The 16,947-nt window shown below is 37.2% G+C and overlaps 1 protein-coding gene across 5 annotated transcripts in view; it reads left to right on the plus strand.

Annotated features, from left to right (window-relative positions):
- PDK1 (pyruvate dehydrogenase kinase 1) overlaps window positions 1–16,947 on the plus strand; it is a 95,234-nt gene that overhangs the window by 10,073 nt on the left and 68,214 nt on the right. For all 5 annotated transcript variants that reach the window (XR_002725180.2, XR_002725181.2, XM_023185971.3 and 2 more), the window contains 3 exons: window positions 882–959; window positions 2,768–2,844; window positions 4,756–4,854. Coding sequence is in view for 3 of the 5 variants with exons in the window: in XM_023185971.3 (XP_023041739.1) it covers window positions 882–959; window positions 2,768–2,844; window positions 4,756–4,854 (254 nt within the window). In the remaining 2 variants the exon portion in view is untranslated. The remainder of the gene's footprint in view (window positions 1–881; window positions 960–2,767; window positions 2,845–4,755; window positions 4,855–16,947) is intronic.

Below are 16,947 nucleotides of genomic sequence, written 5' to 3' on the forward strand. Positions count from 1 at the left end.
CGCTGGTTCTTTTGTGCCCACTCTGGTGGTCTTAGAAAAACAAATCACTTACTTTTGCTAGTATTTTAGAGGGTAAGATTCCTAGAATTAAAAACATTTTAAATGCATATAAAATTTTGGTATCTCTAAAAAGGTATCAAACAATGGATAAGATTATTTCCTAACCGACTCTTAAGTTTTGTTATATAGATAGGAAACATTTTCTTCAACCTGTTATTTTTCTTTTTTGCATTGTCGTTGGTGTCTTTTTAGTATATACACTTTTACATTTTTTTGTAGTTATATTTGTCATTTATTGTTTATGGCTATTCAGCTTTGTCATGTCACACTTAGACTTTCCCTGGGCCAGGTGCAGTGGCTTATGCCTATAATCCCAGCACTTTGGGAGGCTGAGGCGGGTGGATCACCCGAGGTCAGGAGTTCGAGACCAGCCTGGCCAACATGGTGAAACCCCACCTGTACTGAAAATTCAAAAATTACCTGGGTGTGGTGACACATGCCTTTGTAGCCCCAGCTACTTGGGAGGCTGAGGCAGGAGAATCACTTGAACCGGGGAGGTGGAGGCTGCACTGAGCTGAGATAGCGCCACTACACTCCAGCCTGGTTGACCGAGACTCTGTCTCAGAAAAAAAAAAAAAAAAAAGAAAGAAAGACTTTACCTGGTTGGGGGCCTTGAGCCCAGGAGCTGGAGACAAACCTGAGCAATATAGCGAGACCATGTCTCCACCAAAAAAAAAAGCAGAGTTTCCCTAAACTATCAAAGTATATTTTTTTCTATAGAGAGTTTAAGACTTTCATTTGTCAATAATATTGCCATCTTAATGCATGAAAGGGAAGTATATTTATTAAATCCTTTTTTGTTTTGTTTTGATTTGCACTAGATGGCTATGAAAATGCTAGGCGTCTGTGTGATTTGTATTATATTAACTCTCCCGAACTAGAACTTGGAGAACTAAATGGTAAGCCTGATGTTGTCTTTTTCTCAGTGATTAGTGCTTTGATTACTTGATAAGGGATAAGAATTTAAATGTTTTAATGGAAGATGACTTTTTTCATCAAATTCATTGGATATGAAGGCTAAAGGATAGTAATCATGTAAAAAGTGTATCTATAAATATATATGTAATTTAGTCAGATTCTTTATGAAAAAATTTGGCTTTTTGTGCCTCATTTTCTTTATTTTTAATTGATAACTTTGATTCTTTGCTTATTTTTTTATTTTCTGTTTAGTCATAGAAAAAAATGATGCCAAGAAAGTTACATTTGACTTTTACATGCACTTCAATAATGTAAGACTTACCCTTTTTCTACTTCCTGAGTTATAAATAATTTTCTGTTGTTGAGGGCATAGAAAGACTGGGGTTGTAAAAGAGGAAAGAAAGATACTCATCTATTTGAGAATGTGTTTGTCTCTGATGGTTTTCTTTTTACCCTGATGAGTGCCTTTTAGATAAAAAGGGTTTAGATGCCTTGAAGGGGGATTGATGAGTCTCTTTTTTCCTGAAGGCATGGTAGTTTGACAGAGAAAAACATTTCCTAGGATGACACTTTAAGAAGGTGTGGTGGAAAGAATAAAATGAAATAGGCTTTTACTGAGCTGTATTCTGGACCTTAGAGTGAGAGAGCAGTGAAGTTATGCAATTGAAAATAGCATTGCCTGGTGGTTTTCTAAAGCCATATTATCTCTTTTGAGCCATGATGGTAGCATAGCATTTGGTAAATAACAATCACAATGTACAAGTGATAGTTTGCAAACCTGAACTGCTGTGAGCAATTTCCAGATGTCCCATTCTTGTTCCCAAGGGGGAGTTTATTCAGAGGAAGGTCTGATTTATTGGTTGAATTAGAATTCTAAGATATCATGAGTCTTAATCATTTGTTCTACTAAATGTCTGTTTTACACACACCCCTATCACCACCCCCAGTGGGGCTCCTGTTAAGTGTTTAAATGTAGAATTAATTACTGTCTCGAGAAATTGATGCTAGCTCATATTTTTTTATTCAGCTTTATATCCATTGAAATGCCTGAAATAAACAATATTCCGCCCAGGTGAAACATTTTGAAAATGGCTTAAAGAATGTATGGGCTGGGCGCAGTGGCTCACGTCTGTAATCCCAGCACTTTGGGAAGCCGAGGCGGGCGGCTCACAAGGTCAGGAATTTGAGACAAGCCTGGGCCAATATGGTGAAACCCCATCTCTACTAAAAATAGAAAAATCAGCCAGGCGTGGTGGTGGGTGCCTGTAATCCCAGCTATTCGGGAGGCTGAGGTAGGAGAATTGCTTGAACCCGGGAGGCAGAGGTTGCAGTGAGCTGAGATTGCGCCACTGCACTCCAGGCTGGGCGACAGAGCAAGACTCCGTCTCAAAAAAAAAAAAAAAAAGAAGAAGAATATATGCATGTGAATTGGACTGTGGAATTTATGGACTTTAACACTTCTCTATTTGGAAAGTAAAATTCCTACCCAACAGTTGAGCGATCTTTAAAAAGACTTTACCATCCTAGAGAAAAATGGTTGCATGGGTTGGTTCGATTGTTACACAAGATTGTGAGAAGTGACCACAGGGCTCTTGTCATCGTGAGTTGTAAATACTTGTGGGTATGGGTTCAAACACTAATACATTGAAGAAATGGTGTGGCAGTTCTCCCCCAGATTATACTGTCCTCCGTAGTTAATGTTTTCTTTTCATCACTACACCGTTTATTCTTAAAAATGCTTTAAAGCACATCTCTCTGTACTTTCATATTTTTCTCTTCTGCTCTGTAGCAAAATCACCAGGACAGCCAATACAAGTGGTTTATGTACCATCCCATCTCTATCACATGGTGTTTGAACTTTTCAAGGTTTGTAAAATAGTATTACATAACCTTTACCAGTACTTTCCTGAGGTTAGGAATCTGCTCTGAAAGCCAAATATTCCACTAGGTTCTCCTATTAAGAAGTGCCATTTCATGTCAGTATCATATCACATTGCTGGAGATCAGCCTTTTATCAACACAGGGAGACACCTCCATGTGGTAGTGAGCTCAGACTATGGAGTCAGAAAGACTGGGTTTGAATCCCAATTATGGCACTTAATATGTGTGTGACCTTGGGCAAGTCACTCAACCTCTCTGAGCCTCAGTTTCCTTTTCTGTAAAACAAGAATACTGTCCAGGGTTGTTTATGATGATTGGGAATAACATACTAAGTGTCCAGTACAGTGGCAACATATTACATATAGATGTTCAATAAAGTTATCTTTACATTTTTAAACAACGTTTAGACGAGTGATTCTCAACTTGCTACCTTCAAAGGACCAGAATTCTTTTTTTGGTCTGGCTTTTCTTGGGAGAGGGAGGTCATTTATATTGACTTACAGGATTTCTGCTGTTATCTTTGCTCTTTACAACAAATTTTGAAAACAAATTATGCTAGTAATATTGAGTATATCTTTCTTCCCCACCCATGATACTTGCTGGTTGACAGGAAAATGGGTGAGGAGTGAGGGGCACAGGTCCTGGTGGGTGAAAACAGTTGCCCTCCATCAGAAGCTTGTAGTCTCTCTTTAGTTCTGTTGCGTCAGCCAGCAGCAAACTAGAAGAGAGAGGGGGTGGCTTTCAATCTGATAATGTAAAGGAAAAGTGCACTGAAACACAGAAAAACTGACCGAATGTCTTAGAACACCACCAAAATGTTCTTTCTTTTAAGACAGCAAAAATGTATTTAATACCTTACAAAATCTTTTCAAAAATATTTATTTTATTTTTTGTAGCATTGAGGTCTCACTGTTACCCAGGCTGCCCTTAAACTCCTGGCCTCAAGCAGTCCTGCCTTGGATTCCCAGTGTTGAGATTACAGGCATAAACCACTGCACCTAGCCCCAAAATCTTTTTATCCAAGTTGTTAAACAAGTAGTGATGGGCACTTAAAGTATTAACATGAATTTTTTCCTTGAAATTCCAGTGGCACAAAGATCTTGTGCCCTATGATTGAGGTATTCCATATAATATTACATATTGTACATAATGTCAGTAATAATGGCTTTCACCTGAAACCTAATCTTAAACAGCCTTTGATGGAAATGATGGAATCTCCTCCATAAGGGGACTCAATCGCAATTACTGTGCCAGGGCCACACACGCTTACTGCCAAATTCAGATGCCTTTTTAGTTACATCTAGTTTGTATCATTTTCTACTGCAATGCTGAGTGTCATGATATTGTTCAAGGCTTCTGATATGTTGGCACTGTGTACCCTATTTCCTTTAGAAAGTAGTCAAAGCAGCTTTACAGTGTCAGTACCCTTAATTTCAAGCTAGAGATAAAGGGATTCATTGCTCCATCAAATATGACCATCGCTGTTACTACTATATGAAAAAAATTATTTTCCTTTAAAGAAATTTTTGACAGTTTTTTAAATAGTTCTGAAAATAGAGCTGAAACTACATTTTCAAAAATGTTTTGCCCATCATTTACTAAAATTATAAAAGTGTTTGAACAGAGTTTTCTGCTTTAGTGTAACTAAAGTGTTTTGAAGTCTGACTTTGGAAAATATGCAGAATTTAGTTGGAATCTTTAGGTCAGAATATCCTTTAGATCCACCCCCAAATTGACTCCATTAAAAAAAAAAACTTTAAATGTGGTTATAAGAATTGTGGTTCTTTGGCATATTTTCATCAAATTTAAAAACTTCAAATAGTGCATATGTACTTGAAAATTATACTTTGCCCTTTCTAAAAAGCTGTATTTTAATACAACCCTAATGTGTTTCAGAATGCAATGAGAGCCACTATGGAACACCATGCCAGCAGAGGTGTTTACCCCTCTATTCAAGTTCATGTCACGCTGGGTAATGAGGATTTGACTGTGAAGGTAAATGTGTTTGGTGTTTTTTTTTTTTTTTTTTGTAATTGATGTACAGACATGCGAAGGTAACCATACGCATAATTTTTAAAAGACATAATCTCTCCGGGGAAAAGAATCTTGTCTGTAATAGATAATAAGCACATTGCTTCATTGAGCTGGTGGATTATAGTTACTCCTTGAATCTTTTCTAGTCTGGTTCCCCGTCCAGGTGATTCAAGTTAAAATAAATCTTGGAGATAGACAATTTATCATGAATATTTCTTTGATAAGATCTAAAATACTTGGATAGTTGCAGTATTATGGAGATAGTATTTAATATATAATTTAAACATTTTAAAACAATGCTTTTTAATCTGGTTTGTTTCATTTGATTCTCATAATGCAGGTAATTTTATCCTCACTTTTACAGGTGAGGAGACTAAGACACGGTGATTAGCTCAGGATCACACAGGGCATTAATACCATGGGACATGATATCCAGTCTTCTGTTCCCAGGACTAGACCTTTTCTATTACGTTGTTCAGGTGGCTCAGTTTCTTCTTTTAAATTTTATTAAAAATTGTTTTCTGTCACCCAGGCTGGAGTGCAGTGGTATGATCATTGCTCACTGTGACCTCGAACTCCTGGGCTCAAGCGATCCTCCTCCCATAGCTTCCAGAGTAACTGGGACGGCAGGCTGCAGGCATGCAAGCCTGGCTAATTAAAATAATTTTGGGGGGTAGAGACTAGGTCTTACTGTTGCCCAGGCTGATCTCAAAACCCATGGTCTCAAGTGATCCTCCCACCTTGGCCTCCCAAAGCACTAGTATTACAGGTGTGAGCCACTGTGCCTGGCCCTAGTTTCTTAAGAGTATGATAGTGTTTTTCTCTTTTAATAATCACTAAAAATTTATATTAAAGTAATAAATGCAGAGACTATAAAAAATCAAATGTGTCAGTTCCTGGCCCTTTGTGGGCCTCATTACTCCGAGTTACTCAGAGATTCCTAGTCTTTCTTTTTTCTTTTTTCGAGATGGAATCTCGCTCTGTCACCCAGGGTGGAATGCAGTAGTATGATCTTGGCCCACTGCAACCTCTGCCTCCCGGGTTCAAGCGATTCTCCTGCCTCAGCCTCCCAAGTAGCTGGGATAACAGGCATCCACCACCACGCCTAGCTAATTTTTTGTTTTTTAGTAGAGATGGGGTTTCACCACATTGGCCAGGCTGGTCTCGAACTCCTGACCTTGAGTTGTCCGCCTGCCTCAGCCTCCCAAAGTGCTGGGATTACAGGCATGAGCTACTGCACCTGGCCTAATGTTTACATTTTAAACAGTAAATATTACCTTTCTGTTATAGTAGTTGAGGAGTTAGCTCTCTTTAATAGAGCACCTGCTCCCCTCCCCTAGCCCAAGGGCCACTTTCCCTATACTATTATCCCAATATTTAAGTTTGTATATGAAATTCAAAGTTGAGAATAATCATCTTGCAGAAGTTTGAAGGCATCCATTGTTCTTTTTTTTAAAAGGTACAATTCAGTGAAATTCATAAGGTTATTCAAATATTGCCGCTGTCTCATTCTAGAACATTTTCATCAGTCCTAAGAAAAAACCCAGTACTCCGTCAGGCACAGCGGCTCATGCCTGTAATCCTGGCACTTTGGGAGGCCAAGGCGGGCAGATTGCCTGAAGTCTGGCGTTTAAGACCAGCCTGGCCAACATGGTGAAACCCCATCTCTACAAAAAAAATACAAAAAATTAGCTGGGCATAGTGGCAGGTGCCTGTAATCCCAGCTATTCAAGAGGCTGAGACATGAGAATCGCTTGAACCCAGGAGGCAGAGCTTGCAGTGAGCCAATATCGCACCACTGCACTCCAGCCTGGGCGACAGAGCAAGACTCCGTCTCAAAAAAAGAAAAAAAGGAAAATACCAGTACCCATGAGGTCACTTCCCATTTTTCTCTCTTCTAGCCCTTGGCAACCACTAATCTATTTTCTGTTTGTGTATTTCTCTTTCTGGGCATTTTATATAAACTTAATCATGCAGTATGTGGTCTTTTGTTACTGACTTCTTTCATTTACTATAATGTTATAGTATGCATTTGTACTTCATTCCTTTTTATGACCGAATGATATTCTGTTACATGGATATAACACCTTTGGGTTATGCATTCATCAGTTGATAGATATTTGGTTCCTTTCTATTTTTTGGTTATTATAAATTATACGGCTATGAACATTTATGTACAAATTATTATGTGAACATGTGTTTCAGTTATCTTATGTATATACCTAGGAATTGAATTGCTGAATTATAGGAAATTCTGTTTAACTTTGAGAAACTGCCAAACTGTTTTCCAAAGGACCTGCACCATTGTGCATTCTCATCAACAGTGTGTAAAGGTTCCTGTTTTTCCTTGTCCTTGTCAACAATTGTAGTCTGTCTTTTTTATTATAGACATTATTGTGAGTGTAAAGTGGTAGCTCATTGTGGTTTTTATTTGCATTTGTCTAATGACTGATGTTGAGCATCTTTTCATTTGCTGATTGGCCTTTTGTGTATCTTTGAAGAAATGCAGATTAAGATCCTTTTTTCAGTTTTAAAATTGGCTATTTGTCTTTTATGGTTGAGTTGTAAGGGTTCTCTCTCTTATGTATATGTATATATATAAGGATTCTGTGTGTGTGTGTGTATATATATATGTATATGTATAGGGGTTACTAGTCCCTGATGAGATGTATGATTTGCAAGTATATTCTCCCATTCTGTGTGTTCTTTTCACTTTCTAGTTGTGTTTTTTTGCTTTTTGCTTTTTAAAATAGAGATGGCGTCTCGCTATGTTGCACAGGCTGGTCTCAAACTCCTGAGTTTAAGCAGTCCTCCCACCTTGGCCTCCCAAAGTGCTGGGATTACAGGTTTGAGCCACCACACCCAGCCAAAGTTTTTAGTTTTGAAATTTTTCAATTTTTTTTTCACATTGCATGTGATTGCAGCTTTATATCTAAGAAGCCATTGCCTACTCCAAAGTCTTGAAAATTTATGCCTATGTTTCTGAGAGTTTTATAGTTTTAGCTTTTACATTTAAGGTCTTTGATCCATTTTGAGTTAATTTTTGTACATGGTTTGAGGTAGAGGTTCATCTTCATTCTTTCACATGTGGATATCCAGTTGTCTCAGTACCATTTGTGAAAAACCTATTCTTTCCCTATTCAATTACCTTGTCACCCTTGTCAAAAATCAATTGCTTGTGAATGTATGGGGTTTATTTCTGGATTCTCAGTTCTATTCCATTGATGTATATATCTCTCGTTATGCAAGCTTAACGCCTGTCTCAATTATTGTAGCTTTAAGTTTTGAAATTTGCAAGTGTGAGTCCTACAACTTCTTTTTGAGGATTATTTTGGCTATTACGGGTTCTCACATTTCCATGGGTTTTAGGATCAGCTTGTCAATTTCTGCAAAAAACAATGCCAACTAGAATTTTGATGGGCATCATTTGGGAAGTGTTGCCATCTTAGAGTTAACAATATTAACTCTTCTAATTCAGGAATATAAGACATCTTTACACTTATAACACAGGGCATCTTTATAGGTCTTCTTTGCTTTCTTTCAATAATGTTTTGTGGTTTTTAGTGTACAAGTCTTGGACTTTTAAATTTATTCCTAAGTATTTTATTATTTTTAATGCTATTGTAATGGAATTGTTCTCTTAATTCCATTTTTTGGAGTGCTTTTTGCTAGTGGATGGGAATATAACAGATTTTTTTTGTACTGATCTTGTATCCTGCATCCCTGCCAAATGTCTTTATTAGCATGAATACATTTTTGTGGATTACTTAGAATTTTCTATGTAAATGATCATGTCTCTGCAAAAAGATGTAAGTGTGGCTAGAACCTCTAGTGCAGTGTTGAATAGAAGTGCTGACAGGAGACATCCTTGTCTTTTTTCTGATCCTTAGGGGGAGAACTTCTTGTCTTTCACTAGTAAGTATGATGTTAGCTCTGATTTTTTTCATAGATACCCTTTATGAGATTGAGAAAGTTTGCCTCTATTCTTAGTTTGAGTGTTTTTATCATGAAAGGATATTCAATTTTGTCAAGTGCTTTTTCTGTGGAGATTGAAATGATTGTGTGGTTTGTTCTTTGTTCTATTAGGTAGTGTATTACATTGCTTTTTCTACATCAAACCAACCTTGCATTCTTGGGATAAGTCTCTTTTTTTTATGGTTTATGTTGTTTTGTTGAGGATTTTTACATTGATGTTCATAAGGTGTGTTTATTGGTCTGTAGTTTCTCGTGACGTTTTAGTTTTAGTATCAGGATGACACTGGCCTTATAGAATGAGTAGGGAATTTCCCTCTTTTTCTGTATTTTGGAAGAGTTTTTCAAGGATTGGTATTCTTTCAGTGTTTGGTAGAACACAACAGTGAAGACTTCCGGGCCTGAGCTTGTCTTTATGGGAAGATTTTTGATTACTAGTTAAACCTCTATTTGTTATTTATTCAGATTTATGGATAGATATTTATAAATATAAATCATAGGCCAGGCACAGTGGCTTACGCTTGTAATCCTAGCACTTCGGGAAGCCGAGGCAGGTGGATCACCTGAGGTCAGGAGTTTGAGACTAGAGTGGCCAACATGGCAGAACTCCATCTCCACTAAAAATACAAAAATCAGCCAGGCAGAGTGATGTGTGCCTGTAATCCCAGCTACTTGGGAGGCTGAGGCGGGAGAATCACTTGAACCCGGGAGGCAGAGGTTGCAGTGAGCTGAGATTGTGCCATTGCACTCTAGCCTGGGCAACAGATCAAGACTCTGTGTCAAATAATAATAAAATAAATAAATATAAATAATACATTTGCTATCTATTCAAATTGTCCATTTCTTCCTGAGCTGTGTCAATAGTTTGTATTTTTATTGGAATTTGTCCGTTTCATTTAGGTTATCTAATTATTACACACAATTGTTCATAGTATTCCCTAATAATCCTTTTTATTTTTGTAAGATTGGTAGTGATGGTCCCCACTGTCATTCCTGGTTTTATAAATCTGAGTCTTCTTTTTTTTTTTTCTTGGTCAATATAGCTAAGTATTATCAATTTTGTTAATCTTTCTAAAGAACCAATTTTTTATTTCATTGGTTTTCTCCATTTTTCTGTTCCGTATTTCATTAGTTACACTCTAGGCTTTATTGTAATTTCCTTCCTTCTGCTTGCTTTGGTGTTATTTTGCTCCTGTTTTTCTAGTTTCTAAAGGTGGAAGTTTTGGTTATTCATTTGAGACATTTTACAACTGTAAATTTTACTCTAAGCACTGCTTTGTCTGTATCTTACAAGTTTTTCATGTTGTTTTCATTTTCATTCATCTCAGAGTATTTTCTAGTTTCCATTTGGATTTTTTCCATTGGTTAATAGGAGTGGGTTGTTGTAATTGCCACATACTTGTGAATTTCCCATGTTTTCTCTTAATCATTTAAATTTCATTCTGTTGTGATTGGAAACATACTTTGTATGATTTCAAGTATACATCTATTGAGATTCATTTTATGGCCTAACATAAGGTCTATCCTGGAGAATGTTCCATGTGTACTTGAGAAAAGTGTGCATTCTGCTGCTGTTGAATGTTCTACAGATAGCTATTAGGTTTAGTTGGTTTGTAGTGTTGTACAAGCTTGTCTTTCCTTGTTAATCTTGTAATTGTTAGATCCATTGTTGAAAGTGGAGTATTGAAGTCTCCAATTATTGTTGAATTGTCTATTTCTCCCTTCAGTTCTATCAGTTTTTTTTTTTTTTTTTTTTTGAGATGGAGTCTCACTCTGTGGCCCAGGCTGGAGTGCAGTGGCCGGATCTCAGCTCACTGGAAGCTCCGCCTTCCGGGTTTACGCCATTCTCCTGCCTCAGCCTCCCGAGTAGCTGGGACTACAGGCGCCCGCCACCTCGCCCGGCTAGTTTTTTTTTTTGTATTTTTTAGTAGAGATGGGGTTTCACCGTGTTAGCCAGGATGGTCTTGATCTCCTGACCTCGTGATCCGCCCGTCTCGGCCTCCCAAAGTGCTGGGATTACAGGCTTGAGCCACCGCGCCCGGCCATATCAGTTTTGCTTCATGTATTTTGGAGCTCTGTTGAGTACATATATGTTTTTAATTATTATATCTTTTTTGTTTATTAACCTTATATCATTAAAAAATCATCTATTTTGTCTCTTGTAACAATTTTTGTTTTAAAATATATTTTGTTTGAAGTTAGTGTAACCATCCCAACTCTCTTTTTTTGTTTTCATAGTGTATCTTTCCAGACTTTTAATTTAAACCTTTGTGCCTTTCAGTCTAAAATATGTCTCTTTATAGCATATAGTTAGAATTTAAAACCATTCTGCCAATGTCCACCTTTTAATTGGAATGTCAGATCAATTACATTTAATGTAATTACTATTAATGTAATTAACAGTAATTTTGGTTTATGTTTGCCGTTTTGTCTTCAATATATGTCATATCATTTTTTATTCTTCATTATTACTGTCTTGTTAAAATGATACTTTGTATTACATTGTTTTAATTTTGTTCTTGTTTTTGTTAATTTCTTTGAGTTTTTTAAGTGATTATCCTGGGGATTACAATTAACACCTTAATTTAATATCTAGTTCAGATTAATACCAATTTACTTTAAATAATATACAATGGCTTTTCTCCTAAATAGGCCTTTGCCCCTCCCCACCCATCCTTTGTGCTGTTATTGTCATATAACGTACATTTTTGTACATTGTGGACCTGTCTACAGAGATGTATAATTATTCTATGCAATTGTCTTTTAAATCAGATAGGACACAAAAAGAGTTACAAACAAAAAATATATTATCCTTTATACTTACTTTTGTAATTACTTTTCCTGGTACTGTTTATTTCTTCACATGGACTCAATGTATTGTCTAGTATCCTTTTGTTTCAGCCTGAAGGATTCCTTTTGGTATTTCTTGATAGCGCATATCTACCAGTGATGATCTCTCAGTTTTTGCTTATCAGGAAATGTCTTAATTTCTCCATCATTTTTGAAGGATAGTTTTGCTGGTTGTAGAATTCTTGTTGATAGTCTTTTTCTTTCAGCACTTTGGAATATGTTACCTCACTGCCTTCCAGCCTCCATGATTTTGGATGAGAAATCAGCTGTTACAATCTTACCGAATATTGCACATATGTGATGAGTCATTTCTCTTTCTGTTTCTCAGACTGGATAATTTCAATTGACCTGTCTTCACTATCACTGATTCTTTTCTTTCACATGCTCAAATATGCTGTTGAACCCCCTAGTGAAATTTTCGTTTCATTTATTGTACTTCTCAACTCCAGAATTTCAACTTAGTTATCTTATATAATGTCTATCATGTTTTTTCACCTTTGCTAAATCTTGATGCATATCATTTTTATTGTTGTATCATTTAAATTTTTCTATTTTGAGACATCCTCATACTTTAGTTCTTTAGTGTTTGTTTACAGAGTCTGAGTTTACTGACTCACGTATATTGACTGATTTTTCCCTTCCTGTGTATGGCCAATACTTTTTTGTTTCTTTCCATATCTTGTTATTTTTGTAGAAAACTAGACATTTAAAATAATATATTTTGACAGCCCTGGAGATCAGATACTGCCCTCTCCCCAAGGTTGTTTCTATTACTGTTTTGTAATTTTTTTTTTTGGAGTTAGTTCTTTTTTTGGAGTTAAGTTTGAGTTATTTGTTGTGTGTGGTCTCTGAAGTCTCTGCTCATTTAGCTTAGTGGTCAGCTAATGACTGAACTGAGATTTCCTCAAATAAGTAGAATCAGTAAGTTTCCCAGTCTTTGCCAGGGGACTCTGTGTGTGTATAGGAGAAGTGTTTAAGAGAGTATCTTCAACTGTCAGCCAGGAGAGCTTAGGGTCTTCTCATATCTTTCCTGAGCATGACCCTGGGCATGAGTATGGCCTTTCAGATTCCCAGGAGATAGCTTGAGTTTTTCAAAGCTCCTATGGCTATGTCATTCCCTAGACCTTCCTGTCAAGCTTTTTTGTTGTCCAGTGCCTCCTGCAGCCCTCAAATTAATCAGTTACTGCTAATTGTTTTTGACAGATGTTTCCAGGGATGGGGGTGGGGTGCAAGACTTTTGTACTGGGGAGCTCAGAGTCAGGTCAAATAAATAGTCTTCCCAGCGGCTACCAGGCTGCTGGTTTCACTCTGATTACATATTTATTGGAGGGAGGGGGAGCAGGATAGGAACAAGTTAAAATGCTTACTGTTCTTTTAGGGATTCAGTTGTTTTACTTTAATAAATGTTCCCCAGATTGCTGCATGCCTTTAGTTAATTTCCAGAATTCTGTCAAAGTTGATTCTGCATGATTTTTGTGACACCACCCCCCACCCCCCCTCCTTTTTTTTTTTCTTTTGGTGCTTTGATAGAGGAGACACTTGCAAGTTCTTTCTCTCCTATTTTTGCTGATGTCACTCCTGCTGTTCTTTTTGAGAAGACGTTTATTACAATTCGTCTTCCTTTTTATGTGACCAGTTTTAGGTGTCTACTTTTGTTTAACTGGAGTTAACTTTTTTTTTTTTTTTTTTTAAGCTGTGTTCTGAAATTTCAGTGATGTGACTTGGTGTGGGCCTTTTCTTATTTATTGGGCTATGGTCTTTGAACTTCCCATGATTTTCTTGATATTTTCCTTTTCAGTGTGTGTTTAGTCTCTTTCTGATAGTCATATAAGGAGGATATTGGGCTTCATGACATCATTCCCTGTTTTTTATCTTTTTTTCTCCTGTTTTTCATCGCTTCAACTTTTTATTCTATTCTGTGAGATTTCCTTGACTTCAAATTCCCAGCCCTTCTATTGAACTCTTATTTCTATTATCTTACAAATTTCCAAGAATTCTTATTTTTAGAATTAATCCCTTTTTAGAATTCTGCTCTAGTTTTATTTTATTGCTCTGAGGATATTATTGTAGGGAAAAAATAGGTTAGCCTGTTGCTGTGTTATTATAGATAGAAGTAAGTTTAAGAGACTTCATTCGGCTCTATATTTGAGATGCTGTTAATCTGTGACTCTACCCCCAATCTTGTCCTTGCTAGAAACATTGATGTGCTAATTAAAGTTGAAAGAATTCTAGGCTGTAAGGAATGTGCTTTGTTAGATAAATGTTCAAAGCCTGCTTGGTTTGAAGGTCAGTACCATTCTTTTAAATCTCAGTAAAAGAAAAACATCTGTCTCCTGCCCGATACTGGGAAAATGTAACAGCTCCGTGTATCTATAAGCCTTACTGCTGATTTACTCCCTTATCTTTTTAGCAATAAATACTGAGGGAACTCAGAGACCAGTGCCAGTGTGGGTCCTCTGAAAGCACAGCACTGGCCCCCTGGGGCCCCGCTTTTCTTTCTCTATACTTTGTCTCTGTGTCTTTATTTCTTTTCTCAAGTCTCTCGTTTCCACCTAGCGAGAAGCACCCACAGGTGTGGAGGGGCAGGCCACCCCTTCATATTATCTTTTTTTTTTTTTTAAACTAATTTGCCTCTGCACCCTGCATTGTCCATTTCCTGAGTTTCTTTTTGTCTGTTTCTCTCCTGGTTGTTCATTTTAAAGGGCTAGGCACAAATAAGTCAATAAATGGCAATGCCATCTGTTTGCTGTAAAAACAGTATGAATGTATCACTTTTTTTTTTTTTTAAGCTCAGATGCTAATATGTCTATTTTTTGGTTATTTATGTGTCAGCTACTTGCCCATTAAGGTTTAACATAGTCAAGAAAAGACCCACTGGTCTGATTTGGGGCTTAAGTTGTGCTGCAGCATGTTCTTTCTTGTACCTTTTTCTGTTTCTATTAGAAGTGCTTTATTTACCATTTTGGTCTGCAGCTGATTTCTATTGCTAGTATCTATCATTGCATGGATCAAGGTTTACTGAGTTCTTAGACTCTCAGAAGAGATTACTTCTGTGCTGGAAGGTATACGACTATACCTCAAAGGATTGAGAATATTTAGGCAAAAACTTACACACAAATACTCATAGTGGCACTATTCACAATAGTATATAGGTAGAAACAACCCAAATATCTATCAGCTAATGAACGGATAAACAAAATGTGGTGTGTCCATACAGTGGAATATTATTTGGCCACAAAGCACTGAAATACTCATATATGCTACAAACTGGTTGTTATAACATTGAAGACATTATGCTAAGTGAAAGAAGCCAATCACAAAAGGCCACATATTATATGATTTTATTTAAGTGAAATGTCTAGAATAGGCAAATATATAGGGACAGAAAGTAGATTAGTGGTTGCCTAGGGATATGGCCACTAAAGGAGCCAGGGTTTCTTTTGGAGGTGATGAATGTATTCTAAAATTGACTGTGGTAATGGTTGCACATATCTGTGACTATATTAAAAATCATTCAATTATATACTTTAAGTGCATAAATTATATGGTATGTAAATTATTTTTATCTTTTTTGAGATGGAGTCTCCCTCTGTTGCCCAGGCTGGAGTGCAGTGGCGTGATCTCAGCTTGCTGCAAGCCTCCCAGGTTCAAGCGATTCTCCTACCTCAGCCTCCCTAGTAGCTGGGACTACAGGCGCCTGCCACCACACATGACGAGTTCTTGTATTTTTAGTAGCGATGGAGTTTTGCCATGTTGGCCAGGCTGGTCTCAAGCTGCTGACCTCAAGTGATCTGTCTGCCTCCGCCTCCCAAAGTGCTGGGATTACAGGCATCAGCCATTGTGTCTAGTCTGCTATGTAAATTATATCTGAATAAAGCTGTTTAAAATAAAATAGGCTTGTATCGGTCTCAAAAAGACTGTTCTAGAAGCCTGCTATGTTAATTATGTTTGAATAAAGCTGTTTAAAATAAAATACAGAGGCTTGTAAAGGTCTCAAAAAGACTGTTCTAGAAGTGCTGTCTGTATTAGGCTCTGCCTTCACCTGTTGTTTCTCCCCTCACATCCAAGGTCACATGAAGGAATCTCCTCTTGCAGTCTCTCTTTACATGTTAAATTCTTGCTTTTTTTTCATTTGAGCTTTTATCCCCATTACTTACCCTAGACTTTCAGAATCAAGGCTTGGTTTTTTTCTTTCCCATTTTTTTCTTAGCTTATTCAAATTATTGACATTTTTTACCTTTTATCCTTCTGCTAAAAACCTATACAAAAGTTGTTGTTTCTGTCTTTCAGCTCTAGCTGCTCTTTCAATTCTGTGTTTAATATATAATCTATAAATAACCTATGTGTTATAGCCACATGTCTTTTTTTTTTTTTATAGATGGAGTCTTATTCTGTCACCCAGGCTGGAGTGCAGTGGCAGAATCTCGGCTCACTGCAACCTCTCTTTCCAGGGTTCAAGCAATTCTCCTGTCTCAGCCTCCTGAGTAGCAGGGATTTACAGGTGTGTGCCACCACACCTGACTAATTTTTGTATTTTTAGTAGAGACGGAGTTTCACCATGTTGGCCAGGCTGGTCTTGAACTCCTGACCTCAAGTGATCTGCCCGCCTCAGCCTCCCAAAGTGCTGGGATTACAGGTGTGAGCCACAGTGCCCGGCCTACATGTCATTTAAATTAAAATGTAAATGTCTTGGTTCATTTACTGTTGATGATTTTACAAACTTAACAGTGAAAACGCTGTTGGCTAAGAAAGTTTAGGAACTCTGGGTGAATACACGGTTGGTTGAATGTCTTGGCTTTAGAGCTGTCATCTAGTCAGTAGTGGTTCATTTCGTCTGGGCCTGGAATTCACATGAATTAACCTAGTGAGCCTAGTGTTACTAGGAACAGGAAGTTAGGGACAGCAGCTCTTGGTTAGATGACATTGACATGTGGTGATTTTGTGCGCTGAAGAGAAAACTTTAAAAATAATTGGCGAACTTCTCTTCCTTGGCCTTCCTGTTGACATTACTTACCTCATTATCTTAATAGGGTTTCGTGTTAGTTTTCACATCTCTCTTTCAATACATTTGTCGTCAAAGGTACCATTCTTCTTGCCTTGAATATATACGGACTTAATGTCTGTCTCTACCATTGTTCCCTCCCTCCCTTTTCCTGAAGAACTTGGATCCTACAATAATCTATTACTGCTCTTTTGGAAACTCTTTCGCCTACTTTAAAATCCACTGGCTCC

Source organism: Piliocolobus tephrosceles, chromosome 11 (genome assembly GCF_002776525.5).
Source record: "Piliocolobus tephrosceles isolate RC106 chromosome 11, ASM277652v3, whole genome shotgun sequence".
Classification (NCBI taxonomy): domain Eukaryota; kingdom Metazoa; phylum Chordata; class Mammalia; order Primates; family Cercopithecidae; genus Piliocolobus; species Piliocolobus tephrosceles.